General features: G+C 38.2%; 1 protein-coding gene and 1 long non-coding RNA gene across 5 annotated transcripts in view; one reads left to right on the forward strand and one right to left on the reverse strand.

Moving 5' to 3' along the window:
• The first annotated feature begins 5,568 nt into the window (after positions 1–5,568).
• Positions 5,569–24,760, forward strand: part of LOC142886786 (uncharacterized) — a 31,224-nt gene continuing 12,032 nt past the window's right edge. Inside the window, exons 1-10 of one of the 4 annotated variants that reach the window (XM_076023950.1) lie at positions 5,569–5,632; positions 5,714–6,023; positions 12,264–12,337; positions 12,657–12,755; positions 17,429–17,746; positions 17,895–18,191; positions 18,284–18,595; positions 18,697–18,981; positions 19,138–19,434; positions 19,527–19,628. In XM_076023950.1, coding sequence (XP_075880065.1) covers positions 5,584–5,632; positions 5,714–6,023; positions 12,264–12,337; positions 12,657–12,755; positions 17,429–17,746; positions 17,895–18,191; positions 18,284–18,595; positions 18,697–18,981; positions 19,138–19,434; positions 19,527–19,628 — 2,143 coding nt within the window. In that variant the 5' untranslated portion in view covers positions 5,569–5,583. Of the gene's footprint in view, positions 5,633–5,713; positions 6,024–12,263; positions 12,338–12,656; positions 12,756–16,774; positions 17,299–17,428; positions 17,747–17,894; positions 18,192–18,283; positions 18,596–18,696; positions 18,982–19,137; positions 19,435–19,526; positions 19,629–24,760 lie in introns of those variants that run through there. The other 3 variants (XM_076023951.1, XM_076023952.1, XM_076023953.1) reach the window with 3 other exon arrangements.
• Positions 13,739–14,997, reverse strand: LOC142886793 (uncharacterized). The gene is made up of 2 exons (XR_012926449.1): positions 14,059–14,997; positions 13,739–13,966 (listed from the first exon to the last, which is right to left on the reverse strand). It is a non-coding gene; the product is annotated as an uncharacterized LOC142886793 (long non-coding RNA).

A 24,760-nucleotide genomic window follows, 5' to 3' on the forward strand; every position in this document is an offset into this window, starting at 1 on the left:
AGGACTGAAGATTCTGCTGTTTATTACTGCGCTGCAGACTCACAGTGACTGGAGTTGGTTGAGCAGCTGTACAAAAACACAACCCATAATACCATAATAATTTTGAATGATGAATCCCCTACATTGTAATGTTCAATATTATATTTAGCCTCAACTACTTTTTTCACTCAAGTCCTAATGTGATAGTGGCGGTCCTGTTACTATGCCTCCAAGTGATCATGCGCCCTGGCTACTTGGCCATATCACTTTTGTTAGTTTTGCTCTCCCATATTTTTATACATCAGTGAAGAAATCCTGATGTTTGAGTACTTATATAATTATTCAACAATTACATATTGAAATTCTTGTTCTTGTTTCAAACCCAATTAACTATGTGCGCCCTGAATTTATCATGTATCCAGTATTTTCTACGTAGATTGCTGAGATAAAAACATGTGAAATGAAAACAACAACACAAATAATCTTAAAATGTCCCACCCGAATGCACCATATAGAAGCATCAATATGACACCATGGCTTGACAAGCCATAAAGAATCACACAGTACATCACCTTAAATATTGACTAGTGGAGCAACACTTAATTTCTGGAACATTTCAAATCTATATCAGTGTCAAGAATGTAAAAAGTAAAAAATATATATATTTGGGATCCAATAAAAAGGTATATTTACAATGACAATTTGGAAATACAGTATTAACACATCAGACGTCAGCTTGACATTGCTAGCTTCATTACTTTTCATCAAATTCAACAATCAGCAGAAAGCAGAAAATACCCCTTAAATAACAAATGTCAATTTACTGACATCAGTGATCTTATGTGTGTGGGTGTGTGTTTGTTTAAATAGTGTGGTTTGAAATTTGATCAGTGAATAATACAGTATGTGAATGTATGTAAATGTACAGCAGAATTTGGATTCACAAGGCAGACGTCAGAGTCAAATCCAGTTTCCTCGTCCCTGTGAGGAGGAGTCCAGGCAAAACTCTTGAGTTCTTATATGTGACTGCAGAGAGGACAGAGGACAGTGGACACAGTTCAACATGATGGACTACAGGACGGCACTGCTTCTATTGACCATCTGCTTGGCAGGTCTGCATCTTTCTAGATCCTTATTGCACATTGACATTGGTCTGTGTCATCAGTTCCATTCATGGTTTTCTTTCTTGGCAGGTGTTGATGGTCAGACTCTGACACAATCTGGCTCGGTGGTGAAAAATCCTGGAGAATCTCACAGACTGACCTGTTCATTCTCTGGATCCTCATTCAGTTCCTATACTATGGCCTGGTTCAAAGAGGCTCCTGGAGGAAGCAAGGAATTTGTTGCATTCAGCTATACTGGCAGTACTTACTACTCTGGCTCAGTCAGAGGCCGCTTCACCATCTCCAGAGACAATAACAGAAAGCAGGTGTATCTGCAGATGAGCAGTCTGAGGACTGAAGATTCTGCTGTTTATTACTGCGCTGCAGACTCACAGTGACTGGAGTTGGTTGAGCAGCTGTAGAAAAACACAACCCATAATACCATAATAATTTTGAATGATGAATCCCCCACACTGTAATGTTCAAGATAATAATTAGCCTCAACTGCTTTTTTCATTCAACTCCTAATAATATGTTATTCTCCTTACCAAAACAACATATCATAAATTCTCCACCCACATTGGGGCGCTCTCTCCTGTTTCCTCACAAATCCAATGAAAAGTGACATCGTAGAAAATGTGCAATGAATGCGGCGCAGCTTTTGCTATATTACTTTTGTTAGTTTTTCTCTCTCATGTTATTATACATCAGTAAAAAAAAATCCTGATGTTTGAGTACTTATATAAATATTCAACAAATAGAAAGAATATTCTTGTTCTTGTTTCAAACCCATTTAACTATGTGCGCCCTGAATTTATCATGTATCCAGTATTTTCTATGTAGATTGCTGAGATAAAAGAATATGAAATGAAAACAACAACACAAATAATCTTAAAATGTCCCACCCGAATGCACCATATAGAAGCATCAATATGACACCATGGCTTGTCAAGCCATAAAGAATCACACAGTACATCACCTTAAATATTGGGTAGTGCAGCAACACTTAATTTCTATAATATTTAATATCTATTTCAGTATCAATGCAGTTAAAGATTATATATGTATATATATATGTATATATATATATATATATATATACATATATATATATATATATATATATATATATATATATATATGTATATATATATATATATATATATATATATATATACATATATATATATATAGATATAGGTATAGGATACCATATACTGTATATGGTCTCCAATAAAAAGGTATATTTACAATGACAGTTTGGAAATACAGTATTAACACATCAGACGTCAGCTTGACATTGCTAGCTTCATTACTTTTCATCAAATTCAACAATCAGCAGAAAGCAGAAAATACCCCTTAAATAAGAAATGTCAATTTACTGACATCAGTGATCTTTTGTGTGTGTGTGTGTGTGTGTGTGTGTGTGTGCGTGTGTGTGTTTAAATAGTGTGGTTTCAAATTTGATCAGTGAATAATACACTATGTGAATGTATGTAAATGTACAGCAGAATTTGGATTCACAAGGCAGACGTCAGAGTCAAATCCAGTTTCCTCGTCCCTGTGAGGAGGAGTCCAGGCAAAACTCTTGAGTTCTTATATGTGACTGCAGAGAGGACAGAGGACAGTGGACACAGTTCAACATGATGGACTACAGGACGGCACTGCTTCTATTGACCATCTGCTTGGCAGGTCTGCATCTTTCTAGATCCTTATTGCACATTGACATTGGCCTGTGTCATCAGTTCCATTCATGGTTTTCTTTCTTGGCAGGTGTTGATGGTCAGACTCTGACACAATCTGGCTCGGTGGTGAAAAATCCTGGAGAATCTCACAGACTGACCTGTTCATTCTCTGGATCCTCATTCAGTTACTATGGTGTGGCCTGGTTCAAAGAGGCTCCTGGAAGAAGCAAGGAATTTATTGCATACATCAGCTATAGGGGCAGTATTGACTACTCTGACTCAGTCAGAGGCCGCTTCACCATCTCCAGAGACAATAACAGACAGCAGGTGTATCTGCAGATGAGCAGTCTGAGGACTGAAGATTCTGCTGTTTATTACTGCGCTGCAGACTCACAGTGACTGGAGTTGGTTGAGCAGCTGTACAAAAACACAACCCATAATACCATAATAATTTTGAATGATGAATCCCCCACACTGTAATGTTCAAGATAATAATTAGCCTCAACTGCTTTTTTCACTCAACTCCTAATGTGATAGTGGCGGTCCTGTTACTATGCCTCCAATTGATCATGCGCCGTGGCTACTTGGCCATATCACTTTTGTTAGTTTTGCTCGCCCATATTTTTATACATCAGTGAAGAAATCCTGATGTTTGAGTACTTATATAATTATTCAACAATTACATATTGAAATTCTTGTTCTTGTTTTAAACCCAATTAAGTATGTGCACCCTGAATTTATCATGTATCCAGTATTTTCTACGTAGATTGCTGAGATAAAAACATGTGAAATGAAAACAACAACACAAATAATCTTAAAATGTCCCACCCGAATGCACCATATAAAAGCATCAATATGACACCATGGCTTGACAAGCCATAAAGAATCACACAGTACATCACCTTAAATATTGACTAGTGGAGCAACACTTAATTTCTGGAACATTTCAAATCTATATCAGTGTCAAGAATGTAAAAAGTAAAAAATATATATATTTGGGATCCAATAAAAAGGTATATTTACAATGACAGTTTGGAAATACAGTATTAACACATCAGACGTCAGCTTGACATTGCTACCTTCATTACTTTTCATCAAATTCAACAATCAGCAGAAAGCAGAAAATACCCCTTAAATAACAAATGTCAATTTACTGACATCAGTGATCTTATGTGTGTGTGTGTGTGTGTTTAAATAGTGTGGTTTGAAATTTGATGAGTGAATAATATGTGAATGTATGTAAATGTACAGCAGAATTTGGATTCACAAGGCAGATGTCAGAGTCAAATCCAATTTCCTCCTCCCTGTGAGGAGGAGTCCATGCAAAACTCTTGAGTTCTTATATGTGACTGCAGAGAGGACAGAGGACAGTGGACACAGTTCAACATGATGGACTACAGGACGGCACTGCTTCTATTGACCATCTGCTTGGCAGGTCTGCATCTTTCTAGATCCTTATTGCACATTGACATTGGTCTGTGTCATCAGTTCCATTCATGGTTTTCTTTCTTGGCAGGTGTTGATGGTCAGACTCTGACACAATCTGGCTCGGTGGTGAAAAATCCTGGAGAATCTCACAGACTGACCTGTTCATTCTCTGGATCCTCATTCAGTTCCTACTTGATGGCCTGGTTTAAAGAGGCTCCTGGAAGAAGCAAGGAATTTGTTGCATACATCTACTATGGTGGCAGCATCTACTACTCTGGCTCAGTCAGAGGCCGCTTCACCATCTCCAGAGACGATAACAGACAGCAGGTGTATCTGCAGATGAGCAGTCTGAGGACTGAAGATTCTGCTGTTTATTACTGCGCTGCAGACTCACAGTGACTGGAGTTGGTTGAGCAGCTGTACAAAAACACAACCCATAATACCATAATAATTTTGAATGATGAATCCCCTACACTGTAATGTTCAATATTATATTTAGCCTCAACTGCTTTTTTCACTCAACTCCTAATGTGATAGTGGCGGTCCTGTTACTATGCCTCCAATTGATCATGCGCCCTGGCTACTTGGCCATATCACTTTTGTTAGTTTTGCTCTCCCATATTTTTATACATCAGTGAAGAAATCCTGATGATTGAGTACTTATATAATTATTCAACAATTACATATTGAAATTCTTGTTCTTGTTTCAAACCCATTTAACTATGTGCGCCCTGAATTTATCATGTATCCAGTATTTTCTACGTAGATTGCTGAGATAAAAACATGTGAAATGAAAACAACAACACAAATAATCTTAAAATGTCCCACCCGAATGCACCATATAAAAGCATCAATATGACACCATGGCTTGACAAGCCATAAAGAATCACACAGTACGTCACCTTAAATATTGACTAGTGGAGCAACACTTAATTTCTGGAACATTTCAAATCTATATCAGTGTCAAGAATGTAAAAAGTAAAAAATATGTATATTTGGGATCCAATAAAAAGGTATATTTACAATGACAATTTGGAAATACAGTATTAACACATCAGACGTCAGCTTGACATTGCTACCTTCATTACTTTTCATCAAATTCAACAATCAGCAGAAAGCAGAAAATACCCCTTAAATAACAAATGTCAATTTACTGATCTCAGTGATTCTATGTGTGTGTTTGTTTAAATAGCGTGGTTTCAAATTTGATGAGTGAATAATACAGTATGTGAATGTATGTAAATGTACAGCAGAATTTGGATTCACAAGGCAGACGTCAGAGTCAAATCCAGTTTCCTCCTCCCTGTGAGGAGGAGTCCATGCAAAACTCTTGAGTTCTTATATGTGACTGCAGAGAGAAGGACAGAGGACAGTGGACACAGTTCAACATGATGGACTACAGGACGGCACTGCTTCTATTGACCATCTGCTTGGCAGGTCTGCATCTTTCTAGATCCTTATTGCACATTGACATTGGTCTGTGTCATCAGTTCCATTCATGGTTTTCTTTCTTGGCAGGTGTTGATGGTCAGACTCTGACACAATCTGGCTCGGTGGTGAAAAATCCTGGAGAATCTCACAGACTGACCTGTTCATTCTCTGGATCCTCATTCAGTTCCTACTGGATGGCCTGGTTCAAAGAGGCTCCTGGAGGAAGCAAGGAATTTGTTGCATACATCAGCTATAGTGGTGGCAGCATCTACTACTCTGACTCAGTCAGAGGCCGCTTCACCATCTCCAGAGACAATAACAGAAAGCAGGTGTATCTGCAGATGAGCAGTCTGAGGACTGAAGATTCTGCTGTTTATTACTGCGCTGCAGACTCACAGTGACTGGAGTTGGTTGAGCAGCTGTACAAAAACACAACCCATAATACCATAATAATTTTGAATGATGAATGCCCCACACTGTAATGTTCAAGATAATAATTAGCCTCAACTGCTTTTTTCATTCAACTCCTAATAATATGTTTTTCTCCTTACCAAAACAACATATCATAAATTCTCCATACACACAGCGGCGCTCTCTCCTGTTTCCTCACTAATCTATTAAAAAGTGACATCGTAGAAAACGTACAAAGAATACGGCGCAGCTTTTGCTAAATTACTTTTGTCAGTTTTACTCTCTCATATAAAAAAATCCTGATGTTTGACTACTTATATAATTATTCAACAATTACAGACTGATATTCTTGTTCTTGTTTCAAACCCATTTAACTATGTGTGCCATGAATTCATCATGTATCCAGTATTTTCTACGTAGATTGCTGAGATAAAAGCATTTGAAGTGAAAACAACGCAAATAATCGTAAAATGTCCAAACCAAATGCACCATATAAAAGCATCAATATGACACCATGGCTTGACAAGCCATAAAGAATCATACAGTACATCACCTTAAATATTGGCTAGCGGAGCAACACTTTATAATTTCTGGAACATTTAAAATCTATATCAGTATCATGGATACTGCCAAAAGTAAAAAAATATGAGACAATTTAAGGGACAAACAATAAGCTTAAGCAAGTTGGTCCAATAAACTCCGCACTGCTACTGCTTAATTAGATAATCAAGAAACTAACATCTTATTGAAAACAAAAGGAAACTGATCTGTATTTGTTTTTGAGAATATGCAACACCAACATAATTGGAAATGTTATAGCTGTTGGTAGCTAACGGATCTCTGGGCTTAATTCAGGTATTTGTCATGCACTCAGGCAGATTTCATAGAAGCTAGATGAAATATGATCAAATAAAAACTCTACCTTAATATGCAACACTGGAAGCAGTGCAGCCAAGTTGATAAGACATGAAATGAAGAGAACCGACTATGGAAATAATTTTATTTACATATTTACAAAAAAAAACCTTTCTGTTTGTTTAAGTCATTAGAAATTACATTACATCACATTTTTTATGAGCAAACTTCAGTAAGCGAATGTGTGTGTTTTTTTTTTTTTTTTAATTTTCACATGTGTTTTAAAATTAGGTAGGTTTTCAAGGAATCAAATAATAGAAATCTAATCTTTAATAATTATTTTCCAACATTTTACAATGGAATATTCATTCGGTTTTTAACAGTGCCGTCCTCTTGAGGTGGTGGTGAGGTTTTGGTAAGCACTTGTGTCACAGTGATCATTATGGGCTATATTTGCACAGTGTTACACACCATAACAAAAACCATGCTACAAGTCCGTGACAGGAAATTCTTTCACTTCTGATAAACTGATAAAGTGGGTTAGCCTAACCCTAACCCTAAAAACAAAGGATTTTTTTTGTTAAAACTGCACTCAATTATGCTAATTTAACAGCAATACATTTTTTGTTATCATTTTGTTTGTAAATTTGCGAGTTTGTCTTATGTTGAATTAACATAAGCAATGTCACAGTTATGTTTTTTGATATGATACAGTTTTGTGTTCATATATTTTTATTTGATAAAGAGGGACAACGTACATCAATGGACATTAAAAATAAAATAAAAATGTGAATGTACCCAATTGTAGTGTAGAGCTAATTTGCATTGGCAGTGCTCAACTTGGTTGTAACCAGTGGTTATCTGAGTTCCTGTTGCCTTTCTGTGGTCTCCAGCCAGTCTACCCATGTTGAAATCAGACCTCTGACATCAAGTAATATTTTCTGCCACTCATTGCCACTAACTACATATTTCCTTGTTGTGGCATCATTCTCTGTAAACCCTAGAGTTGATTATGCCAGTGTGGAAATTTGAAATTCCTTAATGAACTGGGTCACTCTGTACATTAGTGCAGAGTTCAATGTTATGCTACAATTATGATAAAGTTCTGTGAACAGAATGATATGGCAGTGTTTGTACATTAGAACATAATTCTTGTTTTATATGTGAATATAAGAACCTGTACTTGTCTATTTTTTGTTACTGGAAAAGTCAAATGGTGAGAGGCAGTTTTGGTATGGAGTTCTATCACAGTGCATTATATACTACTTGGACCACAGTGAAATATCCTTTGACAAAAAGCTCCTTTCACTGAGGAGAGGAAAACTGCATATTAATAATTAAAATTCCAAACAGCAACATTTGATAGCATTGCACAATATATATATATGTATATATATATATATATATATATATATATATATATATATGTATATATATATTTTTTTAACTAATTAAGTCATTTTAATAATCATTTTGTTTAATTAAACAAAAAGAATCTCATGTCTAATCTCTAATCTCATGTCACACATTGTTCTTTAGAACTTTTCTGGTTTAATGCAATGATGATTATATCTTAATTTGTACAAAACTACATTTTAAATAAAATGAAAGAATTAGAAAACTAATTGACAGTTACTGGTTTGGTACACAAACCTTTTTGCTTCATGATTTTGCAACACAAAGGAAAGCGCTCCTCACCACAACACCAGGTGCTTCCTTATCCTGTTAGAAAACTGGTGATGGATCACACAAAAGCATGCCAGAAAACTTTTGCTCCTGACAATATAATAGATCCATGTTGACAAGCATCACTTGTTACTAAAGGTTCATTTCAGAGAACAGTGGGAATGAGACAGCAAGGTGCCTGGACCAGATGGAAACAAGTTGTGGAGCATAAAATCTCCTGTACTGACCTTTGTCGGGCAGAGACACACTGCATCAAATTCTCACTCCAGACAGTCTATGATGTCCTTCCTAGCCCATCCAACCTATACTGCTGGCATTTGGCTGAAACACCAGCATGCCCCCTGTGTCAGGGAAAAGGGACCCTTGAGCACGAGTTGCCGCTCAAAAGCTCTGGATGAAGGCTGATACTAATGGCAGCACGACCAGGTGCTCAAGGCTGTTGCAGAGAGCATCAATAGTCCCATCACCAACTGCAGGAGGTCTAAAGCCAGGAAGAAGGTCATCAACTTCATCAGAGCTGGGGAGAGGTTGAGAACGACATTCAGAGTAACACCTGTCAAAGTCTCTGCAGCGCTCTCCCCCACATTCCTCCCTCTCTTCCCACCAACGTGGCCTCCATCCAGTTTGTGTCCACCCTCCAGCTAATCAGTTGATCACAAACACCTGTGGTGGCCATTACATAAGGGAGTGTGTGTTGAACCCTTGTTGCCAGATTGTCTGTTCTCTCTTGTAGCCAGAAGTCCAGAGTGTTTTCCCCAGTTTCCTTGTTTGGTCCTGTTGCAGACCGCCCGTACAACCCAGCCTGCCCACCTCAGCCTGTGCCACGTCAGTTTGGTTTTGGACCTGGACCATTCTCGACACTGTCCTTGCCTTGCCCGCTGATGGATTCCTCGATCAAGACCCCGGTTTGCCCTGGCTGTGTCTCCTGCTCAGCCTCCCTGGACCTTGAACCGGTATCGACCCTCGCCTGTCCCTCACATCGATTTTGCCCGTCTCTGTCACCACCTGCTCTGGTTTTGACCCTGGATTGTCTGACATCCCAAGCCTTCAATTATTGTCGTGCATTTGAGTCACTCACCTCTGACAACACCAGGGTTACTCAACTCTGCACAGGATTGGCAGCTGTCAGTGGATCTGGGCGGCCAACTCAAGTTGCTAAGACCACCCTCAGACTTGACATTGTATTGGTGTCCAAGTCAACGAGAAATGTTGTCATACTTGAGCTCACTCAACGCATGGAGAAGGCAATTGAAAAAAGTATAACGGCCTTGTTAGCGAAGCCCACAGATGAGACTGAAAGGCAAGGCGCTTACCCGTGCAGGTCGGACGCAGCGTCTTTGCAGGACAGTCTCTCTGCAGAGCTTGCACGACACCCAGCATTACAGGCGAAAGGAGATCTATAACAGCACAGGGGCATCAAAGAAAGCCTATAGGTGGCTCTGGGTAAAGAGAGGAGATCCGTGGTCGAGTGCTGCTAGGGCACAAACTAAGGCTTGACCAACCTCAGCTGAGTTGCCTGGCAGAGGGTGTCTGGGGCTTGAAAGACCCAAAACACCCAAGAAATCTTTTATTGTGCATTTTTAAGTGATACATTTCTAAAGGCCAGGAAATCCCCAGAACAAAATTCATTCTCAGTGTAATGTCATGGCATCGTATGCGGTGGGTTTCGGCTTGTTCTGATTGGCTGATACGTTTTGATGCATGATATGAGTAATAGAGGCGTGATGATTAGTGACACTACTATGCATTAATGCCCCATACCACAGAAGTAAATTCAAAATGTCTGACTTTTTGGCTTCAATGATGAACAAATTGGCCACCATCTTGGCCCAGGGCTAGCCATAGCTAACAAGCTGGCTAGTTATACCTTATAAAACTGGCCGATTGTGGCTCAGGAAGTTGAGCGGGTTGTCCAATGACCGAAAGGTTGGCGGTTCAAATCCTGCTCCATCCTAGTCTGTCGTTGTGTCCTTAGGCAAGACACTTCATCCTAAATTCCTCCCAATGGGGCTAGGCAGTGTATTGCATAGCAGAAGCCACCCATTGGCGTGCGTGAATGGGTGAATAAGGGGCCATTGTAAAGCCCTTTGAGGTCCTGCAAATAATTTCAATGGTTTCACACACACACACACACACACACACACCTGTCAGACCTCAGCAAAGATCAACATAAATAATTAATTACAAAGGTAAGTCAGTATCAGCAAAATTGACTTTAAATTTCACCCATTTTACTCAGCAGTCTGGAATGAACATGAAGGACCAGTTTAAAGTGAAGCCTGCTCGAAGCAGTTAAGGAGTTCACCGGTCTGCTTTAAACTTAGATCTGCCTTGTGTCAACGACTTTACTACCCTAAATCCTGAAGTTCAACTATGTCTTGTCTTCTTCTTGATTTGAGGTGGACCAGGCAAAAAAAGAATGGTTTGCACTAAGCAAAATATAAATACTGCATGAGCCACTCCCTTGATTCTTGGATCTTGGGTAAAATTTCTGTGCCCCAAAAGGGTTGTTTTTATGAACAGTAGTGAGTGTTCATTTTTAATAAAGAAATAGGGCATTTTCAAAATTGTACCCTAAATGAACTGTAACATAAGCTACTCCAAGTATTTTACTGCATGCGGAGTATGTTCCAGTTTTATTTCAAAGTGCTAATGAAAACAGACTCTCCTCAAATGAAGGCTGGTAATTTTGGGTCCTTGGCTGGCAGAGGGCTCTGATAAAGAGGAAGTGTTAACCAACCGTTGGAAAATGCACAATTTTGCACAAGACCGAAACCACAGGAAGTAAATATTTCCGGGGAAGTGGTTTGTTTTGTTGTTTCATAAGTAAATAGCTTTTCTTTCATTAATTTGATATTTGTGCATTAGAAACCAATAATTTGCAATTACTGTAACAAATATGTTACTATTGGGAGAAGGAATACAAGTCACATTATAACTTCTGGTGAGTAAAAATCCTGAGGATGATTTCATAACTTTTCTACTTTTCTAATCACATGCACATTGCTGTGTTGAACTTCACAAAAGTAAAAAGATTGTGGTGTACACTGAATTAATTTTTAAGACACAAGAAAACCATGAATATGTTTGGACATATAAGGTGAGTTGAATTTAGAAAACAAACAAACACTTAAAGTTTAGATACTTTTGACCGTAGTCCATGTGGAATCGTTTAACTATGCTTTGATTATTGAATAAAAGGCACTACAGTCACTGTTACCTCAGGTATGAAATTGTTTAATTTCTTTTGAAACCAACTGTCTTTTATGCAGTTAGCACATGAGCTTGATTGATTTGAACCTGATGGAAAAATATAGTCAATTTAAAATGGCTCGGGGAAAAATAAGCTAAAGTGAGGAAACATGCTGTATGTGTCGTAAGGTTTTTGTGGGAAGTGAAAATTAACTGTGATTACTGGACTTTTGACTCGTCACACTAAGCTAACAATGACCGGGTGACCGGTCAGTGTTACCAGTGATAAAGTATGATTTGAGCAGTTTCAAATTTATATCAGTGTGTAATTAGATTGTAACATCTTGTCTTATTATAGTTTATGTAACTTGCAATATGTTTTGTTTTCTTTTTTTTTTTATTCTGGATAGTTTGGTTGGTTCAGGTTGGTGAAGTTATTATTGGTCTTCATCGACTTGACTGCACAGCAGTTTTTTGACTGAGAGCAAAGTAGATTCAGCACTGTGGATTATACTTACAGTAGTAGTTATGACTACTGGGGGACAGGCACGAAAGTAACAGTAACAGGTAAGAATGCTTTTCAATCTTCAAAAGATGCTAAATTTGTGATAAAGTTTGCCTCACAATGTTTTTACTGTGCTGTTAATTTAACTGTTCTTCTAGAACATTATGCTCGTTCCATAATGTCATTACAAAGACACCTTTACCATTACCTTTTTGAATTTGAAACTACTAAAGAGACCTTTGATCACAGTTAATTACATTTTTGAATTTGAAACTACCAAAGCTCCTGAAACCATTTCAAAGAGTTTTTAGTTTTTCTTCGTATGCACATTGTCACTGATAACTAATGTTTTAAAAATCATCTTAAACCTCATCTTCCAAGCTCCACCGCCGCCACCGCCGCCACCACCACCGCCACCAAAACCAGCACCAACGACGCAACCACCAGCACCAACGACGCCACCAACAACGCCGCCTCCAAGTAAGACATTATATATTCAATTTTTTGACATTTTGTAAATGTCGTTCTTTGAAGCAATTTATGAAAATATTCTGATTTATAAAAGGAACTAAAATATTTACTGGTGTTTAATGTAGGCATTAGTTGTACCGTATCTATGTCTCTGGGGCTGGAAATGCATTTTCTTTTTCATTTAAAAAAAAAAGTTGTTCATTTGACATAAAGCCAAATTGCTCAGAGAAAACAAAGAGAATAATTTTAGGGACAATACATCTTAAAAAAGAAGATAATTAAACCATTTTAAAAACAAATAAAAACAAAAAAAACAAAAACAAAAGTAAAAGTTGATTTGAAAGTTAATCAAATGAAGTTAATTCCATCAGAACCTACTCTTTTTGGAAAATTAAAAATATCAAATCATATTTATCTATTCTGGATGTAGTTTAAATGGTGGGTAAAAAGGAAGGTGGAGATGCGAAAAAAGACAGTCTCTTTATTGTACTGCGCTAATAACTGTCTGTCTACAATCACACTGTTGCAGTGGCTTCTGCTTCTTTTCCATCTGCAAATCATGAACATGACGCATAAAAAGCATGTTTGCTTGCCTGTCAAATCAGAGTGTATGCATGAAGCGGCCAGTATGCCTCTGTGGCTCAGTAGCAATTATGAATTTCATGTTTTGGTTTGACTTTGACCCCCATGATGCTCCACTAACATCATGGGGGTCATGGTATGTAAATACATGTTTTTAAATTAAGAGAAAGACTCTGTAAAAATGTTTTCATCAGTTATGTGAAGACTAAAACACAAATGCATTGTTATCTGCTACCGCTGCTATACTTTTCTTCTTCTGCATACATTTTTTTTGTGTTTGACTGTTTTCAGGAGTGTTTTGTCATCCTGCAACTCTTAGAGTGTTGACTTCCTGTAGCGAGGAAGACGAGGTTTCCTTCTCCTGCTTTGCCAAAGATTTCTCGCCCAAGGACCACGAGTTTAAGTGGCTAAAAAATAATGAGGAAGTCATAAACAAAATATTTGAGTTCAGCACGCCTGTCAAAGAAGAGAGCAAGACTGAGAATGGGACACTGTATAGTGCTGCAAGTTTCCTCACAGTGCCCAAATCTGAGTGGACTGACAACGATATGTTCACATGCCAATTCAAGGGAAGATGTGAAAATAATGTCCCAACATTTCAGACTTTAAATATCACGTACAATGAGTGTCCTCCTGATCTTCCTGTTGGTGAGTAGCTCCTCCACACTTTCCATGTCAATTGATTTTTAGAACAATTACATTTTTGTTTATCCAGTACTTCATTTCTCACACAGGCTGCAGAAAAGCTGATGCAGAAATAAAGATCATTCAGCCTTCAGACGAGCAAATGTTCGAGCAAGGGAAAGGAAAGGTTGTGTGCCAAGTTAAGCAAAACAAGCCATCAGTCATCAGAATCTGGTGGGAAGATGAGGATGGAAATGAATTGGCCAACTCCGACGCAGGTTCACTCAAAAGCCTTTCACTTGACATCACTTTTGATGAGTGGACCCGAGGGCTGAAGCGCATCTGCAAAGTTGAACACTCGGAATTGTTGGGCCCATTGGAGGATTTCTATGCGAGGAAAGCTGGTACGTGAACTATTGAGTGCCGTGAATGCCCCTTCATATGCCACTGAAGGTGCATTAAATGTCTTTGTGTGGTCACAAATACACTGTGGTGTATTTGATTTGCCCTGCTGCACATGGCCTAAAGTTTCTCTCACACTTGCAGGAAGATACCCTCAGCGTCCATCAGTGTTTATGCTGCCTCCAGTGGAGCATACTAGAAAAAATATGACGACCCTGACTTGCTATGTGAAAGACTTCTTCCCTCAGGAAGTTTTTGTGTCTTGGCTTGTTGATGATGAGAAAATAGACTCCAAACACACGTTCTACACCACAAACTCTGTAGAAGGTCCTGTTGGAAGTTATTCGGCTTATGGCCACCTGTTGCTCCCTCTTGAGGAGTGGGAGAGGAATGACGTGGTGTACAGTTGTGCAGTTCACCACGAGTCGGTGGCCAACTCGACTAGAGCTATTGTCAGGTCCATCGGGTACAGAACATCGCAAAACACCAACCTTGTCAACCTCAACTTGAACGTCCCAGAAACGTGCAAGGCCCAGTAGACGTCACTTTTGTGTTGCTCTGTCTTCTGCTTTGTGTTGTTTAACATTTGTTGCTTGTGACATTGACATTGTGTGTGTCTTTTTAATGCAGATTTAAAATCAAAATAAAAAAAAACTTTCATACAACTCTGTTGATGTATGTCCTGTGTTCATGTTACTTGACCCCAGCTGTTTGTGTTTCCTGAACTGCCATGGTATTGCACCAGTGCAACAAAGATTTGGACACAGTTTAAAAACATTCTTATGTCCAACCTTTTGCAGTGTTTTTTTTTTATTTTTTTTTATCTTCACTAACATTACACTTATTTTGGGCAAATTAAATTGCAATTTAATGGTTTGTCCTGTTAGTCAGTATGTTTCCTGTTTGTGTGACTTTTTTATGTGCGTGTTTGTTTCCACTACTGGGTCTTTCACCCTCAACATAATGCAACGGGTTTTCCAAAATCTTAAAGTGTGGTATTGGATTGAACAATAGTGAATAAATAACAAGCCAATAAGCTTCCAGGAGTCTTTCAAAAGCAATTCCAGATCGTTGTTGGAGTAATATTAACTTACACTAATTAGTCAAGTAGTCAAGAAAAAAAAATCATTGTGAAGATAAACTTTTAGGAGATCATTTTTTTTTTGTATTAAAAATATTCTAATCACAGGTGAACTTAAGATACAAATGATTATACTAAGGAACTGTGGATGTTTTGTAACGTGGGTTATTGCAGCTACTAGTAGGCAACTGGTCAATTTTGTATGTCTCTGGTGTCTCAGGCCCAGGTCGTTATGGTAAAGGAGAGCTGCTTTGTTACTGAGTCATCAGGTTTACAGAAGTAAATTAATGAATATATAAATAATTACTGTTCGCTATATTCAGCAGACCTGCCTGAAACTGATGTCTCATGCGACAACTCTTTGGATGCAGAGGAAGACAGCATGGGAAGTACTGCCATCACTTTTATCCTCCTCTTTCTCATCACCCTGCTGTTCACCATTGGTACCACTACTTTAAAGGTATGGCTACCTTATGTTGTCATCAACACAACTTTTGTCTTTCCCATTAAGGACATTATTTTGGATTAAACAATAAATAATATAGAATAGAATTATTTAAATAATGTGGGAGTTGACAGAAAACTCATGCTGACCAACAATAAAATATCTTTTAAGTACTTCCCATGTTGAAATAATATACTCAAACATTTGAGTCAATGAACTGCATGCTTACAAAATCACAAAATCATGCCTGTAAAAGTCAACATGTTAACGTTGAGTTTAGTTTTAATCCTTATAAAGATATTTTATCTTAACATTTTTAATAATTGTATTTTTGATTTCTTTGCACAAAGCATTTTTTTCACATTTCACAGTGAGGCTTAATGATGCTTTTAAAAAGTTATTGGGTAGGTTATGGCAAATACTGACAGGTCAAAACTGTCTTCATTTTAAGTTTTTGATGAATTTCATAAACATACTTTAAAGGATACATTCACAGAAAGGATATATATGTATATATGTATGTATACTTTTTTGTCAATTACTTTATAATTTTAATCAGAGTCCTGGAAATTTGTCATTCTCTTGAAATTTTAATTATTCATGTTGTGTTATCTTTGTTTTTTGTCATTCCAGATCAAATAAATCAAGGTTTAAATGAGAATTTAAATTTTCTTGAAGGTCTCTGTAAGTAATGCCTTTTTTTTATTTTGAATGGCATTTTTGTTTTTGAATGGCATGATCTGTGTGCTTTTAAATATTTAAATTAAAATTTAAATACTGAGATTTCATTGTATTGTCATTTTCCAACTTTCTTTAATCTATTTTACTGACGTGTCATACAGTCTATTTGTTGAACAGTGTTAATAAAAATAAATAAATAAATTGCACTCAAAGACCCTTCCTGAGGCTTGAACTTCACCTCTGCACCTGGAATCAACAGTCCGTGTTAAACTCTACATGTAAATTAGGAGATTTCACAAGTGGTTGGTTTTTCATTGTAAGAAATAGACAACTAAGAGAAAACATATTTGACTGTGTCATGAGAAGTGACGCATGATTAGTTATGTAGACTTATATGAGACATTTGAATATGTACTCTTTTTCTCTTTACTGGTAAAACCACACCTCACACCTGGTAGCTGCCATGCACCGTTGCATCTGTTGCATTGTTTCACTTCTGTTTTCTGGTCCATTTTTGGTGACCAGGATGCTTCTCAAAGCTCCCGCCAGCTCTGAACGCTCTACTGCTCTTTCTCTCTGCGACATCTGTGTAAGAAAGCTGTCAGCCTCATCTCCACCTTACCCCCACCAGAAACAGTATTAAAGTGGTAGAGCATTGCCATCTAGTTTAAGTACAATTCACAAAAAAAAATCACATTGAATTGAGACAACAGAGATATGTTGACCAAAAACAAAAGGTATGTATGACTGAAATTGCAAATATTGGACATTTATTAATTTTATTTTGTCAATAGAACTAGCATTTAACATTATAAGTGAACCAAAACAAAACAAATGAATAATAAAAGAGCATCTTCTCCATCTAAGGTTTGCGGGTCGTCTCTCCAAACATCACGTTGCAACCTGTCTGGGAAGGAGAATTCGGGACCTCCTCAGTCACACTTGTATGCAGCCTCAGTGGCTACTTTCCAGACAAACTAACAGTGGAATGGCAAATGGATGACGACAGTGCGAGCATTGGAGGGATCAGTAGGAAGCTGCAGAGTGTGCAGGAAAAAGAGAAGACATTCAGTCTGACCAGTGAGATTAAGCCAAATGCCACAAAATGGAATTCAGGCACCAGATTTACTTGCAAGTCGACTCACAACAGCATTGACTACATCAAAACAATAAGCATTTGTGATGGTGAGTCCTATGTCTGACTTCTGACTTGTAGAATTGTTGATGCACAAAGATGATTTCAAAGTTTAAAAGTACCAAGTGAAAAGATTTGATAACATTTTGAAAACAGATGTACAGTATGGTCATATATTCTATGTTGTGTTTTCTCCAGTCCATGCAAATGTCCCTCCTTCCATTCGTGTGGAGATTCCCAGCTTGGAGACAGTTGTGAATGCAACGTCACAGGTGCAGGCTACTTGTTTGGTCCGCACTGTGTTTGGTGCCAACGTAACCTGGGTAACTGATGGACACATTGTTCCAGAGGGCAAAGTGGATTTCAGTAGAAACGCTTCTGATTTGAGAAGCATCCTGACGTTGCCTTCCAGTCAGTGGAAACAACTGAAGCTCCTGACATGTAAAGCTGAACACATATGCTTTTCTCCCAGTGAAAAGACCATCAATTTGGCAGGTTAGGTGACTATAGACTGTGTATCTTGAGCGTTTTGGGTGCACTAATGGATGGGATACATATTCTCATTGATCAACTTTGCTGTCATTCAGAACCTTCAGCTACAGCGCCCCTGGTGGAGATCAGGAGATATCTCCCAGATTTGCAAAAGGGAAACAGTTCTGTGCTGGAGTGTGATGTCACTCAGCTCTCCTCCAGTGATATCCTCATCACTTCTCAAGCCAACGGTCTCGACATATCTGACAGCCAGCTTGTCAAGCTTCCCAAAGCACCAGGCCTCCATTCAATCAGTCGACGCTTCACTGTTCCTTCAAGTCACTGGAAAAAAGACACTCATTTCACCTGCAACGTGAATCAAGGCTTCTCCAGAACCTTCAAGTCTAAATCAACAGGAACATTTATTGGTGACCTAAATCAAGTTTCCATCTCTCAAACTGAATAAGTCTGATGTGCATAAATGTATAATCAACTTACTCATAATTCCATTGACTGCTTTGTCCTCCAGTTGACCCATCAGTGGACCTCCTTCTGGTTCCCAGGAAGGAGACTGAAGATCAGAAACTCTTGTGTATTGGACGTGGCCTTGATCCCCAAATTCTCTGGCTCTCTGAATCACAGAAAAGACATTTATCATCTGATGACATCAGCATGGATGTACAGGGACATGTGACAGTGATCAGTGAACTTCAGATCCCTCAAACAGAATGGGAAACGGGCAAGGTCTTCACCTGTCAAGTGGATGATAGGTCTTTGAATAAAAGTGCTGAAAAACACATCAGTGTGTGTTCAGGTAAGTCGACTTCAGACCTTAGCTGCTGATTGGACGCACTGAAAATCAATGTATTGTGGTTCATGTTTCTATTCTGTGGAGCATACACAACATATATATTTATTCATGACATGTTCTTGTTTCATATCTTTTGTTCTTTCAACTTTATATTCTCAGTTTTCTCAACAGTCCCTCCTTCCATTCATGTGGAGATTCCCAGCTTGGAGACAGTCATGAAGGCTACAGCACAAGTGCAGGCTACTTGTTTGGTCCGCACTGTGTTTGGTGCCAACGTAACCTGGGTAACTGATGGACACATTGTTCCAGAGGGCAAAGTGGATTTCAGTAGAAACGCTTCTGATTTGAGAAGCATCCTGACGTTGCCTTCCAGTCAGTGGAAACAACTGAAGCTCCTGACATGTAAAGCTGAACACAGATGCTTTTCTTCCAGTGAAAAGACCATCAATTTGGCAGGTTAGGTGACTATAGACTGTGTATCTTGAGCGTTTTGGGTGCACTAATGGATGGGAAACATATTCGCATTGATCAACTTTGCTGTCATTCAGAACCTTCAGCTACAGCGCCCCTGGTGGAGATCAGGAGATATCTCCCAGATTTGCAAAAGGGAAACAGAACCTTCAAGTCTAAATCAACAGGAAAATTCATCGGTGAGTGAAATTGTGTTTCCTTCTCTCAACTTGAATAAATCTGAAGTGCATACATGTACAATCAACTGACTCATAATTCCATTGACTGCTTTGTCCTCCTTCCATCAGCTCCACTGATGGAAGGAGCTCCCATCAGTGGAGCTCCTTCTGGTCCCCAGGAAGGAGACTGAAGATCAGAAACTCTTGTGCATTGGACGTGGCTTCGATCCCCCCCATAATTCTCTGGCTCTCTGAATCACAGAAAATATATTTATCATCTGATGACATCAGCATGGATGCACAGGGACATGTGACAGTGATCAGTGAACTTCAGATCCCTCAAACAGAGTGGGAAGCGGGCAAGGTCTTGACCTGTGAAATACTTGACAAGTCTTTAAGAAAAAGCGTCAGGAAGAACATCAGTATCTGCTCAGGTATAATTAGAGGAATTAAATACATTACGAATTCTTCTCCTATCATGTTTCTCAGAATTGAACTTAACAGTGTCTTTCTTTTTTCATTCTGTCTGTTTTTTCCTGGTGACTTCAGCACCATCTCCGACAGTTGCTGTACAAGTCCAGGAGCCACCACTCACAGAGCTTCAGCAAAAGAAGCAAGTGACCGTTACCTGTCTTCTGATTGGCTCTTCTCTCAATGGTCTCTCCATAACTTGGAAAGTGGATGGGGAAATGAAATCTTCTGGCTTCACTAAAGGGCCACTTGTTAAACACAGCAATGGGACAGAGACTCTGAGATTCACTTTCCTGCTCCAGTATAATTGCTTGCATAAAGGTGTGACAAGAATATGCATATGTGTGAATCACTGAATTTAAAATGCTTCTGGAATAAAAGAAAGATAAGAATCTCAGCTCACTGCTGTCATCACTGCACTGAGAAGACTCAAGATTTACATTTTTCAAATCGCTTCCTCAACATAGTGCCGTGAATGATCTGGAAACATGCTTCTGCAAGAATTCAAGGATCTTGTGGAAAAATGTTAGAGGTCTGAAAGTAGCAAAGATTTAGTTCACATTGGGTTTCACATCACCCTGGACCCTGTTTGTTTTAGCATATTAAGTGCAGATAGAAATAAGAATGTCAAAGTAAAACAAGAGTTATCCCTAAAACACCGACCTTCAAGACAAATAAATAAATTGGACTACACTGTTTACACTTTTACAATTAAAAAATTAGCCAAAACAAAAAAATAACAGTAACAAAAAACACGAAACTAATTAGATAATAGTAAAAGTAAGTACACAGTCGCTCTTTGTGTTATTTATGATGGGCAATCTTAGTGTTGCCAGTGAATTGATTGATTTGAGTTGATTGACAGATCTCAAGCCACCTGAACTCTGTGGGTGTGTTCAGTGAAGGTCCCTGATGCTTTTTATGTTGATAATTATCTTTCTTGGGTTCGTCGTGCTGGCAGTGCTGCTAGTGCCTCTTGTGGATCATAGGGTGGGGAGTGTCTCTGAGGATGCTATGTGCTCTCCCAAGGCAGCGTGTTTTGTTAAATATAATCCACAGTGAGGTATTTGTTTTGTTTTGTGGGCAAATTAAGGACCAATTATGCTCTTATTCTCACAGGTCAACTTTGATTCTGCCTGTATTTAACATAGATTCGCCACTGGCGTTTCTCCCATTTGTCCTTGTCATGTCTCTCACTTCGCTTCATTTCCTCATTTCATTGATTCTCTTCACTTCCAAAATGGCGCACGTGCACCGGCAACACTGAACATCGTCACATGATCTTCTGAACACACGTCCCAGTCGGCACGATACAATGTGAGGTTTGGGGCACCAGAGGGCAGTCAAAGACCATTTTTTTCTCCCCTCTCTCCTCTGTTGATCAGCTGGCTTTGAATAATATTTAGATGTTTTGTTGTAGTTGTTGGGTATTTTATTACAACAATGGCAAATTCATTATGCAAATCTTTTGTTTAACTGGAGCATTTTTATACGTAGGAAGCATTTGCGCCACCATCAAAACAGAAAGTTTGTCCATAAATAGTTTGTGAATGAATTAAGGTTGTAAAAGTGGAGCAAAAAAATATTATGATTGACCAGCCAACGTGTGTGTGTGATATTATACTCATTGACATAATAATAAATATACAATGAACTGATAATTTTTCATCGCCATCATCATTTGATCTTGTCATTACAGAAATATGGTCTTTGATGACCTGAGTTTTGATTAATTATAATTGATTACAGTCTCTTAACCAAGAAAAACAACACAAACAAAAAAGACTCAAAACTGTATGACTGTGTGAAAAACAACAGACACACATGCTAACAAATGGCTGACACATGGATACAATATGCCATTTCTCAGACTCAAAGCAAGTTTTTCTCTTTGTGTGGAACCACAAAGCACTGAGGGAACTGCACAATAATCCCAAGACACAAGTGACTCAACTAAAGAAATCATCATCATGAAAAATTCAACCAATTAATGGAGGCCATGGATTATGGGTAGAAAGTAGTTGTATATTAGTTAATTAGATAACTTCAGCTCTGGCATGTTCTCGGTGTCACCCTGCCTTCACCCTATGACAGTTGGGATTGGCTCCAACTGACCCCCGCAACCCTGAGTGCAGGAGGAAGTGGGTATGGAAGATGGATGGATGGATGGATGGATGGATGGATGGATGAACTTCAGCCCAGTTGAAAGAGGAAGAAATATATGTTGTATGTAGCTCTCCACCCGCATTAAAGTGTCGTCACTGATGTGCTTTGCAGTCATACATTGTGCAATGAGTGTATGACTGCACGCTACCTACTACTATATGGAAAACAAAGAGGCTTGAGGCAAGATGTGTCCAGCACGAAATGATAATAGTAGTCCACTTTGACTTGTCAGTTGCCATTTTGAGGTGGAGTCAATGCAAAACTCACATGTCTTCCACCTCTATTTATGTGTCTGCACAGAGCAGGACAGACAACAGTTCAGAAGCAGTACAACAAGATGGACTTCTGGAGAGGATTTTTTATTTTTATTCTCAGCTTGGCAGGTGATGAACCTTATGTGACTTTATTTATTTTAACAGTGTTTTTGGTTCAAATTCAAGAAAACAGACGGCTCCGTCTTCTTGTCTCGGCAGGTGTTGATGGTCAGACTCTGGTGGAATCTGACTCGGTGATTAAACATCCTGGAGAATCAGCCACTGGATTCATAATTAAGTGACTACTGGATGGCCTGGGTCAGACAGGCTCCTGGAAAAGGACTGGAGGATCGCTTGGATACCTCCTGATGGTAGCACTACTTACAACAAATCTGCAGATGAACAGTCTGAGGGCTGAAAATTCGGCTGTTTAACACTGTGTCAGACACCCACAGTGACTGGAGTTGGTTGAGCAGCTATCCATGAACCCACAGTGCTCATGACAAAGAGTCAGAGCAGCAAATAGCATGATCATGATGTCATGACATGTTCCATTTTAGTTTATCGCTCTTCTTTTATTTATATATATATATATATATATATATATATATATATATATATATATATATATATATATACATAAATATATATATACATAAATATAAATATATATATATATATATATATATATATATATATATATATATATATACATATACATATATATATATATATACATATATATATATATGTATATATATATATATATGTATATATATATATATATATATATATATATGTATATATATATATATATATATATATATATATATATATATATATATATATATATATATATATATATATATATATATACATAGTGGTTTGCTGATGTCAGCGTTGTGGATCGAGTGGCCCATGGTGGATGTGGGATTTTGTTACGTTTTATAAATACTAATTTCATTTAATTAAACAGAATTTCTCACACTCTGCCTTGTGAGGCTGTTTTGTCTCTCTTCTCTGCCAGAGCTACAACTCCTGAAACCATTGCAAAGAATTTTTACCTGATCCTCCTCCGATACTTCCTATGTAGCCGGCATATTGCCATATCAACTCATATTGCCCAATCCGCCTGGGTCGCATTCACAAAGAAAAGCGAGTTTATCTTTTATTCTTTATTTACTGTATCAGTCAGTTCCAGAAGGTGATCCATGAGTCCACTAATCAATCAGCCGTATCCCACTGACAGCTTTACTCCAAATGTCATTGTTGAAGATATTATTATCCAAGTAGCTACTGCATATAATTGTTCTTGTTGGCCTGAGAGTGGTTGGGGATAGGATGAAAATATACATTGTGTCTAAAATAACTTGTTTCTCCATGTTCTCCAAATATTAAATCTACATTTAATTTTCCACAAACAATCACATTGAATCCGCACAGGCAAGACTCTGTATCTCTATAAATGCTTCTCATTAAATTCTTGGATTTCTAAATTTTCTCCTGAGATAGTTTCAACATTGTTGCCCACACTCAATGTCAGTACATCAATTTTTTCATCAATTTCAAAGCATTCTGGATGTACATAGTAACCTCACCAAAATCTATTTGATCCATTTGTTGTATATAGTAACATCTTCTAACTCAACACCCTTCTCCTTTTCATGACCTTGCAGCTACTTGTCCACGTCGCTTGGATTTCACTTATCGTTTGTAAAATTCATGACTCCATTGCAGTTTCTGTATTCATTTTAGTTAAATGTTCGATAAGGTGAACTCCATTCCATCCAGCTTCAGTCTCTTTTTTTAACAGCTCAGTGTGTTGGAAAAAAAAATGTATTCCCTCCCAGGAACATAGTTTGAGAGTGTCTTTTTTCTCCTCCTCTCCCCTTCTGTTCTCCCCCTTCTGCCCCCCACGGTCAATTCTCAATACTGCAGTCCTGTCGGTACCATGTTGTATTGTATTGTGGTGTATATGTTTGGACGTGGGTTGCACAATTTCGTTGTACATGTACGTGTGTAATGACAATAAAGTCAACCTAAACCTAAATAAAAGTATGATTGCTGGTTCAGTGTTGGGATAGTGTGTTGCAGGCTGAGATGTTTTTGGTGGAGATGAGGATATTTCTGCACTCAGGGAACTGGACCACCTGTTGCTCTCATGTTTGGAGTTCATGCTCGGGCATCTTCTTTCGCCATTGTATAAGTTTGACGAATATTTTCCAGTCTGATAATAACTGCACCTTTCATCCGTGTGTATCA

Source organism: Nelusetta ayraudi, unplaced genomic scaffold (genome assembly GCF_046127955.1).
Source record: "Nelusetta ayraudi isolate G7.1 ecotype Tasmania unplaced genomic scaffold, CSIRO-AGI_Nayr_v1 ptg000016l, whole genome shotgun sequence".
NCBI lineage: Eukaryota > Metazoa > Chordata > Actinopteri > Tetraodontiformes > Monacanthidae > Nelusetta > Nelusetta ayraudi.